Source organism: Xiphophorus maculatus, chromosome 3 (assembly GCF_002775205.1).
Source record: "Xiphophorus maculatus strain JP 163 A chromosome 3, X_maculatus-5.0-male, whole genome shotgun sequence".
NCBI lineage: Eukaryota > Metazoa > Chordata > Actinopteri > Cyprinodontiformes > Poeciliidae > Xiphophorus > Xiphophorus maculatus.
The window spans coordinates 4,189,289-4,216,190 of NC_036445.1; the positions used below are offsets into that span (position 1 = coordinate 4,189,289).

Sequence of the window (26,902 nt, forward strand, 5' to 3'; positions counted from 1 at the left end):
TTTTACTTTCAATCTTTTGCATATCCAGTGAAAAATTATTTTAAAAAATACAAGAAACCTTTGGCCTTGTGTTTTTTGATCTTCTGATCTGTAAATCTAGTCCAACTGAGATACAGTTGAGGGGTAAGATTTTTTTAAAACCTTAGTGAAGTTGGGTTCCACCTTCTTCAAATCAGACAAAACTTGTGTCAAACATTTGTGCTACGTTTGTGCTGGTTTGTGCAACAAAAACTTTTTGTTTGTGCTGCTATCATTTTAAAGATGATAGCAATCTAGAGGTCATCAAAGGTCAACCAGCCCCCCCACCTTCTTCAAATCAGACGAAATGGGTGTCAATTAACTCGACTCCGTTTGTGCTGGTTTGTGCAGCAAAAATTTTCGTTTGTGCTGCTTTGGCTTTGAAGATATTAATGAAAGTTTAAAGGTCAACCAGGACAGACACTCTTCCACTGTGTAGATTATCATTGCAAATGGTGGAAATGTTTTGTAAAGGCAACCCAAAGTTGTTAGATCATTAAAATAATGCACATGGCATATACTACAGTTTTGCAAACCTTGAACACACATTTGGGGCTGGTTTTAAAAATATGTCACAAACAACATAGCCATACAGCTTCCTAGGGGTCTTAATCCACACGTTGGATCTAGTAGCGTCTTACCAACACAAAGGTGATGAAAGTGAGCATATCATTCATGATCACGGCTATACAATTTGTTTAAGATCCTCTTTAATTTTTGGTCTACTGAGATTAGCTGTGTGATTGAGTCTCTTCTGAGAATTAATGCCAGACTGAGATAATTCAGACAGCTGTCAACAGCAAGTAAAATACTGACTGCTCCTGACTACTTGAGAGAGCTCACTTCCTTAATAGTCAAACAACACATTTGAGTGCTTTCTGCAAATAAACTGGAGCTGTAGCTTTAGACATACACACACCAGTGTATAGTGCTTCTGCTGTGGAAGGTGGTATTATTCTAAATTATCAATCCACAAGGACACCATTTAGCTTAGAAAATATAACCATTATAAATCAATAAATACATAAACAGTAAAAGAAAAATATGTGCATGACCCACTAAAATGACAACTCTGCTTTTTCAGCAGAAAAGCATGACAGTTCCAGGTCTTTGTGCTGACCCCATTCATGGTTCAGTGTGATTATTTTCCAAGCCATTTAAGTCACATAAAAGCATTTAATTAATAAGCGCCCATCCGTTCACGGGATCCCCCTTCTTGTGAAGCTGAGCGTTATTTCCGAGCACCAGTGAGGCGAATCCTCTTAATTGAGAAGTGTCAGAAGAGGCATCCGCTAACAGAAGGCACAAAATAAATAGCTCAGTGTGAGTCAAGACCACCCCTACTGCTAATTTCTTCTTTCATAACTGTCACCGCTACAGGCAGCTGAGTCCATCTTGCGCCGGGGTCCCTTTTCCATTTGCCTTCTGTCACTGCTAGCTCAGGTGTTCACAGATATTCATGCAAGTGCTTCTCATGTAATTTATCACAGGAGTGTTGTTTAGTTGTGTTGATGAATGGATGGTAGGATGCGAACATGGTCAGGAGCCATTGATCATTAAACTTTCTTTGAGCAGACTCTGCAAATTTTGATATATGACAAGTGAATTGGGAGTCAGAACAGCACAAAACATCCCGGTCTGTGGAACAGTGAGCTATCCTTTTAGTGCTGCTTTTTAGTTATAACTTAAGCATTGTTCAGATAATCTGATTTCGTAAATTCTCAAAAGGATCCATATTTCTTTTAAAGGAAATGACAATACTGAAAGCTTAATATCCCCATGGGTGATGTGTTCACTCCTTTTGCAGGAAATCTGAATTTGCACCAACTTTCAGGGAATGACAGCCCTTTTGGAAAGCAGACTCTGTGGAGTCGGTCCTGCTTGGCGGAATATTAGATCACGTCTGTCAGCTGTTTGTTTGTGACAGCGCATGCGGGATAGTTGCAGAGCCTCGTCTGCTGACATCTGTCATCATCTTGGTCTTCCTCTGTGGGCTTGTTGCTGGAAAGACACAACAAGGCCCTCATTGGCAACATGTCATGCAGAGGAGGCAGCAGTCACACAGCTACTATGATAAACTACTCTCACAAACACAAAGGAGTAAGGACAGTTTTTAAGGTATGAAGACAATAGTGAAAAGACATACAGTGCCTTGCAAAAGTATTCATACTTATTCTACAGTATTTTTGTATATTTTGTCACATTACAACCAAACATTTCAGTGTGTTTTATTGAGCAGTGCATAAATGTGACGTAAGAGAAAAAAAATACATGTTTCATGTCAAGATGTTTTACAAATAAAATTCTGAAAAGTGTTGTGCCACCTTTAATACCTATTTTAAAAAATCCAATGCAACCAATGCATTAATTATCAGCCAATATGTGCATGGTGACTCTGGACGAACCATGAAGATCCACAGCTTAGATGTAAGAATTTTGTTTTTTTTTTTTTTACAGTCAACAAGTCTGACTTCTATGGAAAAAGTGGCTGGGAAACGCTGCTGTTCAAAAACCACAAGAAGTCCTGTTTAAAGCTTTCCATAAATATTGCAGAGGAAACAGCAAATGAGGAAGATTTCTTTTTTCAGAATAAAACAAATAAATCAGAAAATAAACATAGAAGAAACAGCAGGAGTCTGCACAAGATGAAAACTGGGGAAGATGTTCAGCTCCCTGTAGATCAGATCAAAGCATACTCATATGTTGGAAAGGTCTAGTCAAAGTCCAGATCTAAACACTATTGAAAATCAGTGGCAAGAACATTTTGTACACACAGATTATCTCAGTCATATCTGACAGAGAGCATCTGTTTGTGTGAACAAAAGTTATTTTGCAAAGGAGAACAGGGAAAATGTTTTGTCTCTTAATATACAAAGCTGGCTGAGACATAGCCAGGTTTGGGTACATGCCAAACCTTTCATTTGTAAAATATTAACACAATCACAAGTTTTTGTTCATAATTTACAACTATAGCTACATTGTGTTGATCTACTGCAAAAAAATACATATACAATAAACTGAAGTTTGTGGTTAGAATGTGATCAAATTGACATGTAAAAAATATATACTTTTGCAAAGCACTGCAAGCTTACAGATGATTTCATATGCAGAAAGAGGTAAACAGAATAGAGGAAAACACAAGCTGCTGGGAAGAATGAAAATGAGCTAATAATAACTCACAAACACAGCAAGCATTTGCTATAGGTGCACATCTGAGAGGACCACATGCTGGAGAAAATAATACGATCATTAACCATATGGCATCTGCTGCCTGCCATCTTTATGTACACTCACCTGCCATGCAGCGACATTGGCGGGGTGCCTGTGGTTGTGAGCATGCACATGGCCGTGCCGGTGTGCGCCTGCCTGCGCGTGGCCTAGATGATGGTGATGGTTGCGAGGCATCATGGTGGTGTGGCGAGGCGCACCGTGCTGCCGCTGAGTTGCTGGCATGTTCTGTCTGAGGGGCTGTGGAACCCTTGTTGGGGATTTGTGTTGGGTGTGTGTCTTGGGAAGGGCTTGAAACTGTGTCAGAGGGATAGGAGGAGGAGGCAGAGGTGGCTGTTGACCTCCAGTAGCAGGAGCTTGAGTCTGCACTGTGCCAGAGTGAATCAGGGCCGCCTGAGTTTGCTCTCTCCGATTTTTAAATACTGGAGCCCTCTCAGTGTGGGCTTTCACTGCAGCCTGGGTTAGGTTACTGGGATTATGCTGGGCAGGAGGCACTGGGACTGGATCGGTGCCCCCCTGACGCGACTGGATGGCACCATGCATGACAGGCTGTGTCTGACCTCGCTGTGTTTGGGCTGGTGCAACTATGTTTTGTTGTGCTGTGTGGGGCTGCTGAAGGTGATTAGGATCAGCCAAAGCTCTTGTATCTATGCCCTGTGGTGTAGTAAGTCCCTGTTGTGCTGTGGGTCCTCGTGACACAGCAGCATGGGCTGCAGTGGCCTGCTGGCTCATGAGAGGTGATGCCTGGGGGTTATTGCTGTGAGTAGTTTCCTGCCTGAGGGCAGTCTGGCTACCTCTGATGTCTCGCTGAGACCTTTCCCTGTCTGCACGGGGGTTTCTCTGTGTGTGGTGTGAGCGCTCGGGGAGAGTAACATTATTAGCATTTGGAGGACGATCAGCAGCATGATAGGTCTGTGTCTGACTATCCTCTGAGGGTGGATCGCGTCTCGGAGGAGTTCTACGCCGTGTATCGGCTTGGCTCTGAGGCGGCAGTCTGTTTAGTGTTCGTCCCTCTCGTATGAGAGGATGCACGGTGTACTCTGCACTGTAATCTGAATCAGCTTCAGGTTGCATTTGTGCTCTTTGAGGTATCCCGCTGGGGTATGCTGGCGTTCCTCTGAGAAAGTCCCATGGGTTCTGTCTCTGCCTGGATCTCGGTGTTGACTCATGTTGTCTTGACTCCCTGTCTGGTCTTCTATGAGGCTCTGGCTCCTGCTGATAGGTCTCTGTGTTTTCATTTCGCTGGGAAGTCATATTGTTATTAAAATGTGTGTATCCAGTTGGAATAAGTCCAGCTTCATCTTGAAAATTTGGATTAACATGACCATTTAGTCTGTGGTTACTTGAATGGGACCGTCCTCCTTGTGTTGCAGCATTTAACCGCCTCGTGTCACTGAAGTTGTTTTGTGTTTGTGGAACACCATTAAAGCCTTGATTACTTGGAGAAGAACTTTCTTGCAGAGCCTGTTGGCCATTGCCTGGATAGGAGTTGAGGTTGACATTAATAGTGGGTATATGAGCATTGTTGTTTGGATTATTAGAGTTTGGCAGTGCATTGAGGCTGACTTGAACTGCTGGAGGCTGATTGGCACCCTGGCCAGGAATAGCCTGAATCAGAACGTTTGGATTTTGCTGCTGCTGCATGTTCAGAGCCGTGTTTACATCCTGAGAATCCAATGTAAAAGCTGGATTGTCAAAGCTATCATTTGGGTATGAGGTAAGATTTTGCGGAAGTTGGTTTGTGCGAGTGCGGCTATTATTTTGCTGAACGTCAAAGTCACGCTGCCTGTTCAGAGTCCGAGCCTGTGGGCTTGCCTGGGTTTCAAGGTTGTTGGTGATTAAGCGCTCAGGTTGGCTTGCTTGCCTGTTCATCTGATGGAGCGGAGGCTGGAGACCTTGGTCCAAATTCCATACACCATTAGTTTGAGGATCTGGAGGCTTGAAGTGAGCAGGTGATAAATGAGGGCATGGAAGAGAGAGCAAAAGAAAGATAAGGTTTATTTGTGAAGGGGCCTTCAGCGGCATCGTAACGACAGAATAAAGACAAAATCAATAGTGAATCATGTGTAAACTTTGTGGTGGCTTACAAGAGGCCTTTGAATTGGATTTGTCTTCTGAGCAACCACAACATTTCTCTGTTGTTCCTGTTCTGTAATAACAAAAGAATAAATTGACATCTTAGGGCAAGAAAATTACTGTCACATTAGAAATTAACATAAAAAACGTTACGATGCCTGTTTTACTACAGACTTACCTCTTCTCTTTCGCACAAGAACAACGAGGAACAAAATAAGAAGCACAATGATTAGGAGGCCCAGGAAAGAGCCGATCACAATCCCTGCAACTTCCCCTCCATCAAAACAAACATCTGAAACAGAGAGAAGGGAGGCATGGAGGGTGAATTAATAAAGGTAATGATTCTGGAGCTCAGACAGGCAAGAGAGAGGATGGAAGGAGGAAAGAACAAAGGGATGAGGAAGTAACTACAGGAAGGAAGCGACAGTAGAAAAGACCCAAAAGGAAAGGAGAGCGCTGAGTCACTGAACGACTTTGACCACAATCTCACTAGATCAATCTCCCAGGATGCTCCCTGTCCCTCTCCTGTCGTGAAGACAAATACAGCAGCAACTCCTAAAACCAACCGAGACCATCATCGGTCACAGAGGCAAGCATTCACCATAACTCACCCACAACTGCCAAGTTGTATCTCTGCGTCGATGTGCCCCTGGTGATGCTGTTTGTGGCGCTGCACACGTACTGGCCGCTCTCATTAGTCGAGAAGGTCTGGAGACTGAGCACCCCGCTGTCTGGCGCCCCGGATGAGATGGGCTGTCCATTACGTTCCCATGAGAACGTGGCAGAGGGCAGCGAGGTAGATGTACAGGTGAGACGCACCGCCTGGCCTACCGACACGTCCCCTCCACCGACACATTTTTTGGGGGAGTCGACAGTCAGGACAGGGGTGTCGGGTCCATCTGGTCGGTTAGGATCACAAAATATTTATTACCAAACATGACATAATTCAAAGACCACATGATATTTAAAAAGCAGTGATTGACAAATGACATGTTCTGCTAAAGGGGGAATTACTGTGTAAGTTAAGACCTTTAGTTACCTCATTAGTCTTAATCACTGCAGTTAACCCTCTTTGATCTTTCTCAGCTAATGAGCGAGAGACGGGCGTTTTGTGTTTTGTTTCAGAATTTGAAAAACTGCATTTGCTGTGGGATTTAGGAGGAACATTTCCATTTTTTTAAAAAAACTTCACACTGCTTAAGGAAAGGAACAAAGACAGAAGACGCTAATTGGTTTTATGTTGCTAAAAACAGTCAGGTCCTATGTGTGTTGTGTGTTCAAAAATTGTTCAAATCCTGTCATGTTTTCTATTGTCTGACATGCCTCAGATTCATCTTGAAAGAAAAATATTTTTCATTATAAGTCTGTGAGCAGCTGTCCACAATTTCAAAGCAAAAACAGGTGTTTAAATCTTTCTGAAGGCGTTCACTTCCTTTTGTTTCAGATGTCCCAGAGATACTTCTTTAACTTGATGTGTAGTCTACAAACTGAGCATAACTAATACATTTTGCACAATGCAGGGTGAATGGTAGCCATGAGGTAGGACCAGAGTATGTCAAGATATGTTACAAAAGTCTATCTACCAAGAAGGACTTTTTTTTTTATTAGTAGTAAAACATGTATTAGACAAGCCTGTATCAGCAAGGCTGGGAGCTTATTTTCTTAAAAACAATATTTTACAAAGAGAACTATTTGCATGTTTACATTTCTCATGTTTTCATTTCGTGAATTCAGCAATAACCTACATGGTAGAACACTTTAAACCTTTTTCGTTCTTTATCACAACAGAACCACAAACTTTAATATCTTATCTACCACATAAGATTCTTGGGATATTTTGAAATAGAAAGTGGTGCATTGTGAAATGAAATGAAACTGAAAAATATAAAATCTAAAAAGGTGTGGTGTTCATATAAAATCCATTAAAATGTTTTGTTCTAAATCACTGCATTTAGCTTTATGTTTATGGTTGTTTCTGTGATGGAAAGTGAACTTCCACTCAAATCTCAAGCTATATATACCCACTAACAGGCTTTCCTCCAGGACTGAACTGTACTTAGCTACAAGAAATTATGTTTTATTGTGCATGTAGTATTATGAGCAATGCTCAATTCTCACTGGATGTACCACTTTGCATGTAAAAGGTTCATTTTGGTTGACCAAACCACCTTCTTCCACACTGTGTGTTTTATTATTTTAATATTAATTAACTCAAAGGTGGACACTACTAATTAAGTGAGGTATGAAGGGAAATGGTTATACTGGATTTCATTTCAGTATCAAAGTAAAGGTTTCTAAATGCAAATAAATGCCAAAGAATTGAGAGTTTAATGCTACAAACTTACACTTTCAAGTTATTCACTACTTTAGTGTTAAACTGTCACATGATGTCATTTGTGGTAAACAATGTGACATTTTAAAAAGTTCAAGTGTCTTGCAAATTTGCAAGGCACTTAAAATTTGGAGTTCTGGAATTAAAATATATTTTCAGAGGGTTTATGGTACCACATACAAAAACCTAAAGCAGAACTCCAATCAGAATCCACACAGGACATGAGATCTGCCTTGATGTCAAATGTTTTTAACCTTATAGTCACTAAAGGTTGCAATGTACCTTTGAATTACAAAACAACTGGCCACTTTTCTCCATGTAAAATATGACGGCACCACTGTAAATCATATTGGCCTGAAAACCAGGCCATTTCTAAGGTGTCACCAACCAGGTAAAGGACATTTTTCACAATTTTACTGTTAAATTATAGACTGACCAATTACTTAAAAAAAAAAATAAAACAAGAAATGAAATGAGGTTGAAAATGATTAGTTGCACTTCAAGATTTATAAGCTATAATCAGGCAGCAGGAAAGCAAAAGGCCCCGTGATCAGTTAAATCACATATTTTCGCTGCAACCAATTCCTCTCAAGGATTTTTTTTGCACCGCAGGGTAAAATAAAGACACTCAATTTTTATTTGCCTTCCATCTACCAGACCCGAAATGTTTTGAGCCTTTTCTTTTTTTTCTATTAGTTAAGGGGACCATTTTTCTGATCTAAAAGGACAATGATGCATTGCATAAGAATGGCAGCGAGATATTCTGCTGTAAGAGCATCGTATCAGAATTAATGATGTGATCAGGACAAAGCCAGAAGCAACACTGTGAGCTTCTGGAAGGATGTCTTGTGCAATCCGGGCGTAATTCAGCACGCAGCGTGCAGTGCAATGTGGATAGGGAGATAAGCCTCTGCCATTTGTTGTGGTCACAGCAGATTAGCTGCCTCTTGTCTTGGTCAGTGTAAACTCACAGTAGACAGTGAGGCTCTTTGTGGAAGTCTGGGCGCTGACATTGTTGCTGGCGGTGCAAGAGTACTGCCCGGCATCATCACGTCTGGCTGGGTTGATTACTAAAAAGGCACCGGAGATGGTGATTCTGGAATCGGGTGTGATGGCTGTGCCATCTTTCTTCCACTGTGCCGTAACTTCAGTCCCACTGGTCCATGTGCAACTCAGAGACACATTTTTCTCCTCCACTGCAGCTGAAGGGACAGTCAGACTTACCCCAGCTACTGGGTCTGCAAACAAAACACAAACATTTTATCTAAGAGCTCAACAAAACAGAACAGTAAATGTAGATTTGCAGCCTGAGAGCACACTACAAAAGTTGGAGCTATGGAACAATAGGGAGCAGTTTGCCGTTTCTGCAGAGGATAATTTGTTGTAATCAAAGCAAGAAAGGGTTGAGAAGGGACAGCATTTAGCTAGAAGCACAGATGGTGAATAAGAGGGCAAACGATGCGGGTGGTAGCCAAGATGCCTCCTGGCAGACTGCCTAAGTTAAATAATTGGACGGGGACAAGAGGGGGCGTATGGATAGAGGACGGAGCACCGAGTAGAGGAACCGCGGCAGCAACAGCAAACAAACAAAAACATTAGAGCCACTACTAAACAGCCCTAATTACTTTCTCAGAGCATCCGCATAAGTGTGACTCAGCAGGAGCATTTCATATTTCAGGATTTAAGCAGCCTCTGATTCCAAAGAGCATCAAGTGAGTATGCAAGATGTTCAGAGTACGGCTCAAGGACTGGTTTGGAAAAACATGACCTTTCAGCAAAAACAGACTTCAGATAATTCGGTCACCTGTCCATCCTAGTATTGCTGAGAGGGGAGAGCAAGACTGTGCATCATCCTTCCAGTGTGGGCTGGAAATAAAGAGACACTCAGCCATTCAAGCTCCATTACAGTACTGAATATAAATGAATGCAAATACATATCTACTGTCTCTACTTTCAACACTGCTTTTAGAGGATATTAGACATCTAAGAGCAAGGGTTCTGCACATCAAATGCGTTTTAATTGGCATAAAGCCTGTAGCTACTCTCTTCCCCCCCTCCTCCTTTTTCATTACTCTTACCTGACTGTCTGTGGGTCACTAATTTCATTAAACCTCCCAGATTAATTCACACCCCCTCCTATTCTCCATTTTCTCTCTTTGCTCCCTCATACACTTTCTCACATACACCACCCCTTCTTTATTTGTGTTCAGACACACTTCTTCATTTCTTACCAAACACCTTCAGCTCCACGGATTGGGAGTTTTTCACCAAGCCTGTGGAAGGGGTGGGCGCCACATCCACTGTGTAGAACCCTGCATCTTTGAGCTGAGCAGCTTTGATTCGAAGCTGGGTGGCACTGATGGAGAGTCTGCCTTGGAACTGAGGTACACTGTTGTCAGAAGTGCCAGATTGGGTCCACAAAGCCAGAGTAGCTCCGGTTTGGTAAGCCCATGACATGGAGAAGACAGCAGCATCAACCTGCACTGTGAACACGATGTCACTGCCTGTTTGGACCTGCACCAGAGCTGGGATGAAGTTGATTGGCACCGGGTTCTGTGCCAGGACTTTGGCAGAAAGGAGAACTAAAAGAAAAATAAAGAAGTTATATTAAAAAATTATACAAAGTACAAAAGATCTAGCATCGACTTTTGTTTGGGTAAATAATAAAACCACCACCAGGTGGAGCTACATCAGAAGTAATACCATATGGAGTACAAACTGATGGCTACATAAAGGTTACTCAGCCTTTAAAAGGACCTATTAAATGGTACCAAAGCCCATCTTTTGCATGCTTTAAGAAAAATATAAACCGTTTCACCATTAAAGTTCTATTTGTAATTAAATTACTTCTGACGGGATGAAAGAGTGAATGAGAGATTCTTCCTTCGGTGATTAAACATATAAATTTACCATTTTTAGTGTGGTTGCATAGTCTGCACTAAAATTCTTTCAGTACAGTGGAATTAGTATCAGTTTCAATAATAAACTTCTCAGATTTTTCCTCTTCTTCACCACCATTGCAGCTGTCCATGGTGGCGAGGTGAGCTTCAATGCTTGTCCAACCTTGCTTGTCATAGTTTTTAATTCTTCTAAACTGCTCAAATAACATATTGGGAGCTAAATGTAAAAGTTAAATGTAAATGAAATGTTCTGTTTATATGAAATGTTCTCTTGTTCTTTCAATTTTGAAGAGTAGCTAAGAAAAATGGGCCCCTGTATAATGTTATATTTAAAACACAGGAAAAAGTGGTTACTAACAAAATTAAAATTAAAATTAAATTCCAAGAGTTATCAAAATAAAAATCAATAATGCATTTTTAAACAAATGCTCCAGTTACATTTAATTTAACAAAAATTGTCTAAGGTACCTATAATTCTGGATGTGGTCTGCTAGACAAGCAAAATGATATGTTATTGAGTGGGGATTATTTCTTCTACTGAACATCTAAACATTAGGTTTTAAAGAATACTGACTGATTATCCTTCTGAAATGACAAAATAATGCTTTTAAAGCTTTTTACTCATCTTCACAAGCAGTAGGTCTGGCTTCATTTGAGGTATAAATAAAATGTCATCATAACACTCCTATGGTTTCAAAATCCTTTCAATGAAATTCAGGAGAAAGTGTCACGTTCTCCAGAGTTTTCTATGGCTGTCTCGGGTGTACTGCAGCACTGCCCCTATCCCACCTTGAGTTGCTCACTGCTGGATAGCTGACTGAGAAAGCAGCAAAACATTTCTCTCACAGGAAACACAGCATGCTTTATTTATTTCACACTGTTTAAAAACTAGCAGTTTACTGCAAAGTAGCTACAATGCAGAGTCAACTAATTAACCATTTAATAACATCTTGTTGTCCTGTGTTAGTCTTTAAAAGGAAAAGTGCAAAAAGGTATAAAAATGTAAACTACTACTGAGGTGTTAATTTTATATTTTTATTAGATCTATTCCTCAAAATCAGCATAGCAAATAGATATTACAGAAAACACAACTGTATTAAGATGATGGGCAAAAACGGGAATATTGTTGCTTTTCTGTTTTAAACAAAAGTAATAAGATTGTGCTTTAAATTTTGTGTTAAGTATTGCATAAAAATATATTTGTACATTTCTAATACAACTTGAACGTATCTTTTTACTTTGCTGAAAATTCACAATTTGGATTGTGAAAGCTTTAGACACAAAGGTGTGCCATCTTTCCTTCCGCATTCTTTGACCATCTTGTTTGTTTGGATTGTGATTCCCAGCTAAACAACTAGGTTCTATTTTTATACTTATACCTCAAGCTGATTTTTCTATCCTCCTTGGCAAGAAAATGGATAGAGAATTGTCACTTATGTTGCAAATAATTTTTTTAAACAAAATACATTGTACTTCTTTATATTTAATAGCAGAATTAAGATGCGAATGAAGAACTCATACTTCAGCCACAAACGTGTTGGAAGAAAGCGATAACCAGTTCCATTTGCTTACCACAAGCCATGTTGAGGACACTTTAACCCTTTGGAGTCTTGGGTCTAAATGGCCGTTTTGGTCTAATTTTGAATTTACCCTTATATTTTCACCATAAAAAGTATTTACCTTACCTTGTTTGGTATCATTACTTTCAGAACATCCTAAACTTTGTGATTTTACAGTGTTTGTTTCATTTTGACAAAATTTATTATCACATTGGAGCAAAAAACACACACAGAAACATGACGTCATGCCCGCCACAGGGCGGGCGTCGACCTTAAAAGGTTAAGCTTGTGAAGAAAGTATTCTGGACAGATAAGAACAAAATAAAAAATTTCTGGCCTATGTGCATCATGCCATGTGTGAAGAGGTAGTAGCACTGCAAATCACACAGACTGCAACATTGCCACCCATTTGGTTCCACTTACATTATGTTGCTCGGTAGAGCACTTCAGTAACAATACTGGAGGTTAAAGGGCTTGAGTGCAATGAGTGCACGGTCAAGTGTTTTGATCAAAAGCTAAAACTTTCAAATACAACTCCCGCAAAGTAAATGTACCAAGTTGAATTCACAATGTGATCACAGTATATTGGGCCACAGCCAATGTGGCATTTGATGGAAAAAATAAGCCTGAAAATTCTGCCAGAGCTTGAAAATGACTTTCACCACATGCTGATGCCAAATAGAGATGAAACAAACTTTATTTGCATAGGAGTTGTGACAAAAAACAGGCCCCTGCAGCCTGAAATGAGCTTCAGTACCAAACTCAGTTTGCAAATTCATGCAGACCCAAGAGAAGAGCACACCAACGAGTGCAACTACGTTGCAACTATGTTGCAACATAGTTAGTTAACATATTAGTTTTTTACTTACAAAACTAATAATGCATCGACAAAGCTGTCTGTATTTTGCAGAAAATTCAATAGATATGTCAGTATAAAGTAATACATTATTTTTTAGTGGAGAGAAAAGGAACAAAAGATAACCTGTGACATGCACAATACTTTTTAGGTCCCTTTGATACCACTGCAACCATTTTGCTTCAGAAGTCACCCAATTAGTAAGCAGCACCTTCTGGTCTTTAATCCTAAAATACGATATGAAACAGCATCATGCTGTTGGTATGCTTTTCTTCAGCAGACACAGTGCAGCTGAGTGAATGGACTGAGCTAAATGCAGGGTAATCCTGGTAGAAAGCCTGTTGGAGGCTGGAAAAGACTTGAGGTTTGGCCAGAAGTTCACCTTCTAGAACAAAGAGACTAAATATGCAGCCAGAACTAAGCTGTGTTACAATCTTTGGCAAGACTGAAAAACTTCTCTTCTATTCAGTCTGTCTGAGATTGACCTATTTTTCAGTCACTTGAAGTGCAGAGGTGGTAGAGAGACGCATCCAAACCGTCTTCCCGCAGTAGCTGCAGAGAACTGACTCATGGAAAATCAAAGGCATGCCATGTTTTAGATTTCAGCTTTAGTTAAAACCATCTTTCCTTTGCCTTTAAATTGAAATTATGTACTTTTTGTGTTGTTCCACTATATAAAATCTCAGTAAATATATGCAAGTAAAAATGTGAAAAGGTTTCAGAAATATGAATCCTTTTGCAAGGTACTTTAAACAGTTTGTAAATGTTTAGGGGATAATGTTCTGTGAAACAATAAACTGAATACATTTTATGTATCTTAAGGATTTATTATTGTACAATATCACATGTTCAGGCTGGAAAGAGTCACCTGAATCAGTGGTCCCTTTTTACTGGCACATAAAACCATCTAAGAGACCTCTGTCCACTAAACCACATGATCGGTCTCACTGGACCTTTATTGCACAATCTTTAAAGGAGAAACGAAATACAGCAGCCTCAGTTACTTGAGTCAGTTATAAACAAAAGGGTTAAATGCTTCAACCTTTTGTTGCATTTTCAAAGACTAATGAGTCATGAGAACAACACCTATGAGTGATGTAGCAGTTTATTGCTGCGTTCAAGGGCTGTTGGCAATCTTGTCACAAATACCAGAAGACTGATTAAGAGTTGGGTAAAATTAAGAAAAAAATATATGTGCATTTTTAATCTAACTTAAAATATAACCCTTAGGTTGTAGGCCAGGTTGCCAACTGCGGTTGATGACAATAAAGCAGACTTTATATCACAGAAAGAAACAATTTGATATTTTGTTGCTGAGCTTCAGGTTTTTCTGTGTTGATCCAAAGAGAGTGAAATTTTAACCTGACAATCGATCTCTTCAGCTTGAACAATTGTTTTTGTGTTTGTCCAAAGGTTTATGTCTCTGATTCATCCAGAAAACCACGTATCAGAGGCACAGCAAAGATTTAGAAGGAAAATTCAATTTTGTAGACATTTCTGCTTGGATGGCTGTTTCGTGGGATCTTTAGACAACCGCCAAATGTGTATTTAATCATTTGAAAATGTTGCTAATGATTATTTCAATTATTATCTGTCATGCATGAACAACAGCCCTTAGCTAATAAACAAATTAAAATATAATTTACATTCCTAGAGATAATTTTCTTTGCTCATCTCACTGCTACAGACACTTAAAAATTTACATTTGTCGATATTATACTTTTTGGGGTTGTTTTTGCGTTTTCTTGGTTCAATGCACAATGCAGTTAAAATATAATACTACTACTTTGGTTGAAGGCAGTTTATTTCCCTCCTAATAATTTCTCCTGATCGTTTCCCTAATCCTTACTAATGCACCACTTGTCTAAAAATTTCAGTACAATTAATTTTCTTAAGATGAGCTTAGATTTAATTTAATGCACAAAACAGTCAAATGCTCCCATTTGTTTTATGCATTAGGGAGAAAGAATGGTTTCATGCGTGTAGCAAGTATTTTAGCACAATTCTGTAAACTTTAATTATTTCTTAACACCCATTTCTCAGGTTGAATAATTATTTATTAATAAACAGACACCTAAGGTGGCACAATTTTAATTTACAGAGCTTAGAGATGTAGCTGAAAAGTAGTTAGCTCTTTTTCTGTCTTAATTTAACATCACTTTGTTTTTTTATTCGGGGGGTTCCCATTCAGTTCTCACATTCCTGCAGATGGCCTAACAATTCACAATTCACTAACCTCCTGCTGTATTTTTTCCCTCATTCATCCACAAGACCCTATGATAAACTCCTCTACTTGAGCCAGGTCCTCATCCTCAACTCAGAGAAAGTACTGTACCTTTTTTTTGGTCAGTACCATGGTTTGAGGTGTAGAGGTGTTGATTTTCATCCCAGCACGACTATCCACTATTTAACCAAACCTTTGACAAGAGAACATACTCTTGAAGTGGGGAAATTAGGTGTCGATTTTTAGAAGAAATAATATCAATCAGAGCAACATAAAAGTTGCAGGCCCGAAGGCCTTGAGGACTGGGGTACCTCTATTTGACTAATATGTTCTCCAAATAGAATGAAGACATGTCTACTATCACAAACATAAAGTACAAGATCTAATTTAAGCAGCAGACCAACAATATGAGATGAAGAGAGTATGAGACCCCTGATCTCGACTGATTGTGCAAAATAAAAAATAAATAAAGGTCCTTCTCCAAGTGTGCTTCAGCCTTAAGACATATAACTTATGTAAAAGTGAAATGACTGTAGTGTGATTTTGTTTAAACAAATATTCCATAATGTGGGATCTTTTTCTCCCAATGAAAAAATGTGAGTTAGAATAGAAATATGTTTTATATCAAACTTTCCACAGTAATAATTTACACTACTGCAATACAATATTGAATTAGTTTAAAGCTTTTAGTACATCATTTCCAGGGAATACCTAAGAGAGCCAATCATTGTGAAAGTTGGAGAAAATCAAGAGAACTAAATGACTTGAGTTAATGAGTTATTTCTAGATATGATTAATTGACCTTGGCAACTTACCAAGTACAAGTAGTAATTACTGTGTTTTAAAATGTCTGTACATCTTATCTTAAATTACCTATTGTTTTCCTGCAAATCGATAATGACATATATCTACGTTGAAAATGGATTTTAGAACCAGTAATTGACCCTCTAAAGGCATCACGTCCATCACTGGTTGGTTCACAGATAAGAATGTAGCCGCGCAGGTTTGGGAGCGCGAACCGCGACTGTTTTATTTACGTGCCTGGAATATTTCAGCGGTCCAACCCTCACTTGTTCAGTGTTTTTTTTTTGTTTGTTTTTTTTTTCCACTGTAAACACTCTACCGAAACTACTCAGCGACAGTATGGGTATTTGATGGATACAACAGGAAGAAGAGAAGAAACAGTTGCAGCAAATGATTTTTACCTGCCAGAGACAGACCGATGGAGAGCCAGCGTTTCATGTCGTCAGTCAGGCCGGTCTGTGGTCAAATAACAAACAAAACTACCTTAAATGCAAAAGTTTGCGTTTTTAAAGGTTTAGCAGTCATTTCATCACAAAATGCTATTAGAGATATCTAATCAGAAATTTCTCTTTGCTTTGAACACAACACAAACAGCGTCTTTACAATTTAGACGAGCCTATAAATGGTTATATAACCCTTACCAAAATGCTTTCGTCCTTCCCTCATGTTGTTTTTACACCGACACGGCTTCAAATGTATAGCTTGCTTCCTAATGTGACAACTTCCTGTGTCTGCTTCACCGGTCACCGCCGAGTCACACCTGTGTCTTAAAGGGCCAGGACACATTTAGATAACTGAAAGTGACAGCATTCCTGGGATATCCCTGCAGTTAACAGACGGTGCGCTTAAGTTTTATTAGCTATTAAAACCATTTTCAAATCAGTTTCCATGAGGTTTCAATGTGAATTTGTTTTTATTATTTAGGAAAAATCTTTCTTCTCTTGATTCAAATATGTCAATGATCAGGTAACAAACAAGAAATATCTGGAAATTCTTCTAGATTTGCTGTTGAATTTTAAGTTACATAAAAAATATTTCTGCTTTAATTGAGTGTTGACGGTTTTCAGACGGTTTTATTTCTGACTGATCATCCAGATTTGAACCTTGGTATTTTTAGTAACCAGGTCTATATTCTTAAGACAACCTGTGATGCTGTTGTAGAAAAGCTAAATTCAATCTTGGAGAAAGCATCCACAAAGCCGAATGTCTCATACTTTTTACATAATTAGAAAACAAGATGTATGTATTTTTATAAAATAAATGAATAAAAGCTTTCTGCTTCAAACTTTGAATGTGCTTTGTTGTTTCTTATTCTCTGACTGACTACCAAACCAACCACTCAACCATCAAATGAAATAAAGCATGTTTGTAATTAAGAATGAACAATAAAAAAGACAGGTGTTAGTATTATCACTGTCTCTCAAATCTTTCCATTTCTAGACTTCATTAACTTTTATTATTTAATGTTTGTATTTAAATGTTTGACTTGACCTTTCCCACCTTCTCATTTGAAACCTATTGTTAGTTTTACTGTTTTAGAAAATATGTTCAGACTAGTTGACTCAGCAACAAAAACTCATGTCTAGTTAGCCATAAGTTTCGTTTTATTTTGTTGTGTGCTTTCTCTGATATCGTTGATGCCATTGTAAGATGTATTGAAAGATTTTCTTTTATATTCTGTTACTAAATAGTTTTGTAAGTTTCAGAGATGTTTCAGACTCTTGGTAAACTGCCTCCTGCATTAATAATCACCCTTGCATTATTTACACTTCCTCCATAGTTCACCGATTGAGTTAAGACAAATGATTAATAGCCCTCTTGGTCCTTCCACACAAGCTTAGCATACTTTGACACCAACTTCAGGATGCTGATGTGAGCTGATGGCTATCACTTTGCGCATGGCTGACATGCACCATAAATCATCCACTGACATTACTTGACAGAAGTAGCCACATGCAGTGTATCCATACATACAAGGAGAAGTACTAATGACACAGTTTGTTTTATTTTTCATAGCATTCAAGAAAACTCTACAGTCCATCGTGGTTGAGTAGGGACACAGAGCTTGTAATAAAAGTTTTTTGGTCTTTACTGCACAACCTCACCCTGCATGAACTCCAGCTCAAGTATTCCTCAGAAAAAATCTCAAATATAACATGGAAACAAGAGCAAGTAACTAGGCCAGCATGTGGCCAGCACTCAACAAATCCTCTTTTCCCTCTTTGCTCTTCCATATTCCTGTTAAAAATGATTGCTTCCTTTTATAGCTGCATAAAAAAATCTATTTGCAATTGTCGTCGCATTGTCAGTATTTGCAATATTTCAATGCAGTGGACTGATTTGTTGCAGGTACAGTACCCTGCAATCACACAATGCAATGCAAGAATACATGTGGTAAGTTGGATGGATGCTAACTGCCCTCAATACCCACTCCAGATGTATATCTCTAGTGGTGGAGATGCTCAGAAAAAACGTTCAGGGCACTGTAATTTTGGAAAATAAAGAAAACTGGAGAATTTAGGTTAGTAGTAATTGTTTTTGACACTGCATGATTCAGCAAAACTATCATAATCACATGTTTTTCTGATGTTGTGAAAACCACTTCTGCTTTGTCTCTTGCTCTCATTTTTTTTACAAAGCTGATTTCTAACATTTACTCTTTAAACAAGAGTTGCAAAAACTAAATAATTAAAGTAGCATTAACAAGAATAAAAGACAGATTGATAAAATTAAGGAAGACGTTACTCAAGTTTTCTAAGCTAATACAAAATAAAGCTGTTCTTGGAGAACTGCACTTCTTTATCTCTCATCAAAGCACTTCAGTTGTATTGATCTGGAGTTTTAGGTCAGGCAAGAGAAAGCGGTGCTGACCACTTCCACGTAGTAGGTCCCTGCATCTCAGGGCTGAGCATATCTGATTCAAAGCTGGGTGGCAGTAACCCTGGAATTGTTCCAAATGGCTGAAAATCCTCCAAGCCAAACTCCTAGGATGACTCATTCTTGGTTTCTATGTGTCACTGTAGAGACTCCAATTACAGTTAGCACTATAATTAGGATTTCACCTACCAGTTTGAACATATACTGGTTCAATGTGGCACTGGACTGGTGTTTCCTCAGGGATATTATCTTTTTCTCTTAGAGAGAATGGAAGCGAAAATAGAGATTTCTGGTAATTAGGCTAAAGAAATTTTGACAGTGCCTCCCACTTGGTGCACAATACCCACAACTACTAACTTCTGGTCTTCAGGAATCTGGAATCTATATTTATGATAACCTTTCTACTTGTTATTTCTATATTTATGTTAATCTTTCCCACTCACTTGTACCATGATGTGTTTGTGTGAACCAAAAATTTAACATTGCTTAATTAGCATTTTGATTCTCCTTTCATATTTGTGATATCTGCTTGTATAAAGACCAAAAGAGATTATGTCCTTTATCTGTTAGATTAGTGCCACCCACTGGATAATTCCTGCTAACTACACTCCTCTGTGGACAAAGAGCTCTGTGGGAGCCACAGCTGTGATTACTGTGATTATTCATAAATCATATGTAAAATGCTGAGGGATTTATGACCACTTTTACATCATTTTTATCTAAGCTGCAGGTTGTCCCTCCTAAGGAGAGGAGCATTTGCATAAATTTCTGAATACTTTATGCTTTGGATGTGTAAAATATATGCATAGCTGGGTAATCAAGCTAGTTTGGTTGCTGTTGTAAAGCTCATAAGTTAAAGTGTTGCAATAAAATGAAATCAAATGTCAGTTTTTGTGTGGTTCCCCTAAACTTTTCCCAGAGAACAAAACTGTAGGCATTTCCCTTTACATGCCTGAAGATATTTTTCAGTAACAATAATAGGAAGAAATATGAATAGAATAAATCATGTCCTCTATGGCTTCTGCTTTACAATATAAAGACAATGTACTGTGTCTGCAGCCATAAACGTTTTGTGAAGAATAAGAGGTCCAGAGTACAAAGATCACTTTGTCTTTTCCTCATCCAAAGAATACGTTCACATTTTATCTCTGTTTACAAAAATTACAACACAAGTTTCATGAATGTCCGGAGCTGAACATGCTGCATTGTTGAAGGACTGAATGTTGGGGAGCAGAGCAGAGAGAGTAGGAGAGGGAGTGGAAGGGGGATTTTTTTTTCTTTTTTTTTACTGTTGAAAGTTTGGTTATAAAATCTACAAAAAAGAAGAAGGAAGGACTGGATGTACAGAAACACTGGGGTGGGGTATAAAGAGGAAGGAAGCAGATTTAAAACCAGAGACGGCTGCAAAACACACACTGACTGGACAGCAAACAAGCCAGCAAAGACAAGAGGTTTCTTTTTCTCTGTTTTTGAGAGAAATCATCCCTTATTATGTAACCGAAAGCGCTCCGGAGGTGCTTCATTTGGGGCCATAAATCTATTTTCAGTCTGAACCGTGTTCCTCTTAAACACTCTGAGAACACAGAGTGAAAACCTCTGCGGTACTGTTCGCCTCATCTTTCCATTGGTAAGGTGAATCCTTCTCTTGCTGGTTTTGTTGGGTTAAATTCTCTCTAAACGACAGGAGAAAATTCTTGGATGTATTTAATGGGATGCAGGTTGTGTTCCTGAGCCGTTATCAGTGTTTTCCCTCCCTGTGTTTTGGTGCTCACTGTGCTTCAGGGGTTCATGTGTTTTCACTTTCTATTTTAAATGAAAGTTTTTGGCAGCAGAATGGTCTCTGTTTTGTTCCAGCTCCTAATTTTTGTGCTGCACTTCTTTGGATTCCTCACACACACAAAAAAAAATAGAATAAAATTCAGGGAGGAAAAAGAAGCATGTACTGAGCATTTGTATTCCACTTGTTATGGTGGTGAACACTGCCTTAATTGTTATTATATTTTCTCTGAAGGTGATGTTATTATTTTTGCTGTTTTGGCTCCCCTGCTGCCTGAGTAGAGAGAAAATGGCGAGCTACTGCTGTTCCTGTTGAGGTTTTGGACAAATTCCTCTCTCTCTGCTTTCTTTCAGCACCAGCAGGTGTTATGGATCTGCAGTGTCTCCGATGCTGGAAAGTTTTGCCACTTCTTCTGTTGTGTAAGACTGTTTTTGTTCTAATAATCATTCGTATTATTTTGATTGAATTTAAGGAGGGAAACTAAGATACTTTTTGAAAGTCTCTCTGCATGATGTGGCAGCAGAATACTTTTATCGTCATCAGAGAAAACAGAAGTTGGAAAACTTTAGATTCTGCACTCTTACGTAAATGGAAGACTTCTTGCTAGCTACCTCTTGCATTAGTAACTTCAGTTCTGTTATTTACATGTCCTCCATAGTCTAATGATCAGGTTAAGACAAATGATTAATAGCTCTTGTAGTGCATGCATGCAGTCTTAACAGGATTTGACACAGACATCAGGATGCTGATGGCTATCAGATTGCACATGGATGACATGCACCATAAATCATCGCCTGACATTATGTGACAGACAGTATATGCCTTGCATCCATGCATATTTGTAGCATAAAGATCGATTCACTGATTCATGATATGTTTTTTTGTGAACGTTACTCTCCATGTAATAAGAAAAACAGACAAAAAAAAGAGCTTGCAGAAATATATCTCCCCTTGTTGTTCTCAGTGCCAGGTAGGTTTTGGTGCATGTCAGTTCACATCCTGAATGAGCAGCCTGTCCACATAATCCCAGGCTCCAAGCTGGTTCTCACAGCTCGGATCGAGAAGAATCTCAGGGAAGAGATTTCCATGATAACGTGGACACGGGAGCCTGAAACTGGACATGATCGGACCAAAGTGACGCTGGCTACGTGTTCTGCCAAAAGCCCAAAGTGTTCTGGTGGAAGGCCAAATGTACAAGTGAGTTTGAAGCAGCAGGAGACGACACTTGAGATGAACAGATACAGCACAGAAGACAGCGGAGAGTACTCAGTGACTGTGATAGATCGCTCAGGAGCCAATGCCACCGGACGCTGCATCGTCAGGGAATACGGTACAGAATGATACGCGACATTTAGAAGACATTAATTATGCTTTATAGTCACCTTGTTGCACTGAATTTGTCCAAGTTACCTTCCTTTTTTAAAACAAATACTATGTGTGTTGGCTTTACATTAACAAAAAGTGTCAATAGGGTGTGTATTTAAAAAAAAATATGATTATAGGTTTGCATCCCATATTTAACTAAATACATACAATTCACATAAGGTCACATGTATCATAGTGAAGACAACAATTCACATGTGAATGAAAGAAAACTTTTCACATGTGAAACAATTTTCCACTTATTTCATGTAACTCTAACATTCCCATGTGTTTACATTCTTGTTGCCACGCCTAAAACATTTTTCCAAATGTGTTTCACATGTCAAAACACATTTATTCTCTAAATGTGAAACAAATGAATAATGATCTTCACCAGCTAATTCAAAGAAGCTTCAAATAAAGTTTTCACATGAATGCAACCTAGCCTATTAAATACAATTAGTCTTTCTGACAAAACTGAGAGAAAATGTCATTGTCCCAAATTTGATTTTCTGGTCTATCTGTTATTTGCCATTTAAAGCCTGTAGATTACTTCATTTTGCACAGTCAGTGGCTACAGTCTTTTATGGGAGTGCATCACATTTTCACTGTCTTCAGAAAGGTCAGCATATGCTGAAGCCATTAAAGTGCAACAGTTTCTTGTACTTTTGCATAAAAGCAGTTGAAGTGATAATTTGGACTTTCTAGTTTTACATTCAGCAGACTCAATAGTGCTGTGAATTTTCCTTAACTTCAAACCAGAATTAGTTGTGTTCTTCTGAAAGTGAATGTCTCATTTAAAAATGTAACACTTGAAATTAAATTTCTCAAAGGCTTTGTTCTCCTGTTTCTCCTTTTTGTTTGTGTCTCTCCAGATGACTCCTCTCTCACTGTAGCTTTCCAGCTTTCAGTTTTCCCTTCATCCCATTTTCAGACTTAATACCTCCCTCTCTGATCTCATTATTGGCTTTGAATCTGAGCCAGTCTCTCCTGACAGCATTAAATGTCTTTCAAGGTTCTTTGTCTTGGACCCTCTTTGACAGCGTGTACCATTATTCCTGCTCTATAGCAGATAGAAACCCACAGCAGAGCACTTCATACCTCTTGTTTCCATCTATTTCTCAGTTTTACCTATTTGCCTGTCATCATTTTTGACCTCATCACAGTTTCTGTGTCTGTGCAGAGGCAGTTCATCATGTCTCCGTCAGCATCAACGTGTCTCACTCCTTGCTGGTTTGCCACGAGGCGTGGGGGACAGACCCCAGCTTCAGCTGGCTACACGAGAGAGCTGCCATCACCCAGCAGGTGGGAAAAGTCTCCAAGGATGGAGACATGCTGATTGTAACCATGAATCCCATTTGTGGTCACTTCACCTGCATGGTTGGCAACAAGCTGGGATACAGCTCTGCCACGTACACTGCAGGTATGAGAATACATTCATGCATATGAAGTGCTTCTCTGACCTTTCCAAAAATTTAAATGCAGTTTGGATCAGTAAACGTATTAGTTTTACTTCTGCACTAGTCAGATGTTTTACTTCAACAATGGGGTTTAGAATATATGGCTAAGTATGAGCGTCATTGCCTCTTTAATCACTTTAAAAAATTAAATTTTAAACTTTAAGAAGTTTTTGATACGCTTAAAAATTCCTGTAAAATTAATATAAGTGAAGCATTTTTTTTATTAGATTCTTATCCCCACATTTATTATATAACCACACACAATGAGGAAGATAGTAAGTGATTCACATGAAAGAAAGTTAAATCTCTCAGTTGGAGAAGTGAAAAGAATGGACAAAATATCCTTCTCTACATATTATTATTATGTATTATTCTTATACATATCTATTTTTGAAAAGGCACATTTAATCTAACAAACGAGACTCATTGGGACCTTTATTCTAATTCATTGAATATGATGTATGTGTGCAAAGCGAGATATTCTCACTATGTATTGCAGCTGAAATTACAGCAATATATAGTGTTGATTCTCAGACACTGAATACAAATACATGCCTCACTTACCTTATTTATTCATTGTTTTATTACATTTTGAAATCTATATATGTCAGTTTCTGTATTTTTCAGAATAAATAACATTTTGTGTTGGTCTGGCACATAAAATACCACCTGGTGGTTTTAAAGGGACCAAATGTAAAAAGGCTGAAATCATATTAATACAGTAGAAGTTGCTTTACAAAGTGTTACTTTTACTTTTATTACCTAAACAGGAAGATCACAGAAAATATAAATGTGTTTGTTGTCTTATTTAAAGTCGGCCTCTCTTTTTGCTTCATGGATTTTCCGACATCTGACTCCCTACCTTGTGTCTGTCTGAGCATCCTGGTTGCACTTTGTTCTTGCGTATTGTATCTCCTGTGCTGTTTTTCTGATAAAGGATTTTCCACAGTGTGATCAATAAATCACTGTCGCTGCTTGAGCTGCTGCCGCTTGCAAAGCCGCTAAACAGGCGAGACAAATGCAATTGTCTTCCAAAGAGCATGATGATCCAAAGGCTGTCTGGGCACTTTCTGTTATCTTCTTCTGTTTTACCGAGTCTACAGACTTGTTACAGTGAACCTTTCATGTGTTTTAGAGGAGACATGTCAGATGTCTTGTTTTGCTTTCCCTTTTCATGGTGTTTTTGTCTTTCTTCCTATGGCTCATAGCACCTTGTGAAAGTGGGGGCAGAGGGACGACGGCGGCTGTGGTTTGTCTTGTCCTCCTGCTGCTGGTGTGTGGAGGAGTGCTGGCATTTCTCTTGTGGAGGTAGAGTACCAAACACAAACATTATGTCAGACACAAATCTTATTTCAGGCTATGCTCTGAAGATAAAGCCAATGCTGCGAGAGAGAGAGAGAGAGAGAGAGAGAAGGAGAGAGAGAGAGAAAAAAAAACAATAATAGCACGCGCAGAGTGAAACAGAAAAAATACGACATGGCATCCTCCCACACACTATGCAACATGACAGGCCAGGTTGCATCTGCTGACAAAACAATTGTCATTTTTTACTTGAGTCTGTTCACAGTTTGTCACTGCTGTTTGATCTAAATTGAACACTTTTTTCCAGGAGGCGCAGGGAGAATAACATGGGAGAGAGGTTGTACGAACACACAGACGACACAATCTAAAAAAGATCTGAGCTGTTGCTAAAAAGTCTCAGAGGAGAACAGTGGACGGGCCGCACAACGAGGGTGGAAACTTCCTGTCCTGTGAGCAGTATGACCTCACACTGCATGGAAACAATGTGAAGAGTGAACTGTGAACTGCTTTCAGACAAATATAGAAAATATGTACAAGTGGATATTCGGCTCCCAGTGCCTCCTGCTCTGCCTGAAAATGTTTTGTTTTTTTTAGCCATGTTTAATTTTATTTCTTTATGTTTTGCTGTCAGTAAATTGCATAAAAAATGTATTACATGAAGTTTAACAAAATTTAAGTCTGAAAGAATAGGATGCTTGGATATTCATCTATGCTTAGGTGAGATTTCCTCTCATTTGCTTTCATTTCCAGGGTTCACTTTTCAGCTTACATGCACACACATTTAGAGCTAAGCAGCAAAAACAATTGAAGAAGACTTGATTAAAAGCGGATCTAGCCCAATGCCGGGCTCTTACACATTTATGAAAAGTCTGGAGAAGTCTGGAAATTTATTTGATCTTTTTTTAAGTCTAGATAACTATGAAAAAGTAGTTAAATTTAAACACTTATTGCGTTATCTAAGAGATGAAAATATATTTTGTAAAATGAAGTGCTTTTTAGAATATTTTATGCTCAAAATACAGGGCAGAGGGGCAGGAAGAGATTCAAAAACAAAGCAAATCAACACAAATTATCAGAGTAAAGGATCACAAATTGTGCTTCAAAGAAACTGTGTGTGTGTTACAGATTTAAAATGTTAAGACTAGATGCCTAAAAAAGCTGTGAAATAGCCTTACTAGGACTCCAACATGTGTTATTAAAGATTTGTGAAATCTGAGGTAAATGCTTTGTCCTCAAACGTCTCAAATGTTTGGAGGTTTTTTGTATTTGTGTTTTTATTATTTCAAAAAATATTGCTATCTGAGTCAAGAAAAATGTGCAAATTTCAAAATGGAATTTTTTTTAGAAATCCTGTTAACAAATGTTAATTTGGGGCCACCATCTACCACTGCACCACTGACCTGACTTTTAAAACATCCATTGCTTGATTTAGTTTTTTGTTTTGTTTTACATCTTATATTCCACATCAGGGGTCAGGTTTGATGCTGTTTTCACGAGCAACCATAAAAAACGGATCCTTGATATGTTTATAAGCTGAGTAAACATATCAATAGAGATAAAACATTATCTCTATTCAGACTTGATTAAATCATAAGTTTCTGATGCAATTTCTTGTTGAAGCAACCAGGGGCCTGTTTGCCAACACCTCAGCTGTTCCTGCCTTAAAGCTTCAAAAGAAGAAATGCCACAAAAGCTCTACAAGGCAAACTGGTTTCATCTGTATTGGACAAAATGAGGATGTATGTAAGCAAAGTTCAAACTACAAGGAACACAATGCACCTTTAAATAATAAAAAAAATATGTCTTTGTGATGGCACATATAAATTGAATACATAATATATGCAATAAATAAAAAAATAATTGACAAAATGTGAAAAGGTTCAAAACTGAGAAAGCATAAAATCTTACCAAGTATTTTTGTTTTTGTTTCTAGTCCATATATCTTAGTACACTTGAAATAAGACAAAACTAACTTACAAGTAACTTTTCAGGAGTTGTTTTAAAAATTCCTTAATATTGGTGAAAGTACTTGTTCTAATGTCAGATTATTACATTTATAACAAGGGAATAATGCTTTATTATAAGTGAAATAATAATAAAGTGAAACTAGATCAAAAATACCTGGTG

The 26,902-nt window shown here is 38.5% G+C and overlaps 2 protein-coding genes across 2 annotated transcripts; one reads left to right on the forward strand and one right to left on the reverse strand.

Annotated features, from left to right (window-relative positions):
* Nucleotides 1–352: 352 nt before the first annotated feature.
* LOC111607679 lies at nucleotides 353–16,731 on the reverse strand. The gene is made up of 9 exons (XM_023329931.1): nucleotides 16,639–16,731; nucleotides 16,399–16,453; nucleotides 9,886–10,236; nucleotides 8,626–8,892; nucleotides 5,934–6,221; nucleotides 5,501–5,614; nucleotides 5,334–5,395; nucleotides 3,313–5,184; nucleotides 353–2,019 (listed from the first exon to the last, which is right to left on the reverse strand). Exons 2-9 carry the CDS (start codon nucleotides 16,433–16,435, stop codon nucleotides 1,990–1,992), a joined length of 3,021 nt encoding a protein of 1,006 aa, XP_023185699.1. The 5' UTR covers nucleotides 16,436–16,453; nucleotides 16,639–16,731; the 3' UTR covers nucleotides 353–1,989.
* A 3,493-nt stretch (nucleotides 16,732–20,224) lies between these two features.
* On the forward strand, nucleotides 20,225–26,269 carry LOC111608021. The gene is made up of 6 exons (XM_023330182.1): nucleotides 20,225–20,501; nucleotides 21,005–21,070; nucleotides 21,616–21,981; nucleotides 23,197–23,436; nucleotides 24,682–24,781; nucleotides 25,083–26,269. Exons 2-6 carry the CDS (start codon nucleotides 21,019–21,021, stop codon nucleotides 25,141–25,143), a joined length of 819 nt encoding a protein of 272 aa, XP_023185950.1. The 5' UTR covers nucleotides 20,225–20,501; nucleotides 21,005–21,018; the 3' UTR covers nucleotides 25,144–26,269.
* Nucleotides 26,270–26,902: the final 633 nt, after the last annotated feature.

What these genes read in the sequence shown, in the direction of transcription:
- LOC111607679 (XM_023329931.1), bottom strand. Translation starts at nt 16,435, where the DNA reads ATGAAACGCTGGCTCTCCATCGGTCTGTCTCTGGCAG. An exon ending in CATCGGTCTGTCTCTGGCAG is followed by an intron (nt 10,237 to 16,398) that starts GTAAAAATCATT and finishes TTTTTCTTTTAG; the next exon opens with TTCTCCTTTCTGCCAAAGTC. An exon ending in TCTTGTGCGAAAGAGAAGAG is followed by an intron (nt 5,396 to 5,500) that starts GTAAGTCTGTAG and finishes TTGTTATTACAG; the next exon opens with AACAGGAACAACAGAGAAAT.
- LOC111608021 (XM_023330182.1), top strand. Translation starts at nt 21,019, where the DNA reads ATGGATCTGCAGTGTCTCCGATGCTGGAAAGTTTTGCCACTTCTTCTG. An exon ending in TTTGCCACTTCTTCTGTTGT is followed by an intron (nt 21,071 to 21,615) that starts GTAAGACTGTTT and finishes TGTTGTTCTCAG; the next exon opens with TGCCAGGTAGGTTTTGGTGC. An exon ending in CTGGCATTTCTCTTGTGGAG is followed by an intron (nt 24,782 to 25,082) that starts GTAGAGTACCAA and finishes ACTTTTTTCCAG; the next exon opens with GAGGCGCAGGGAGAATAACA.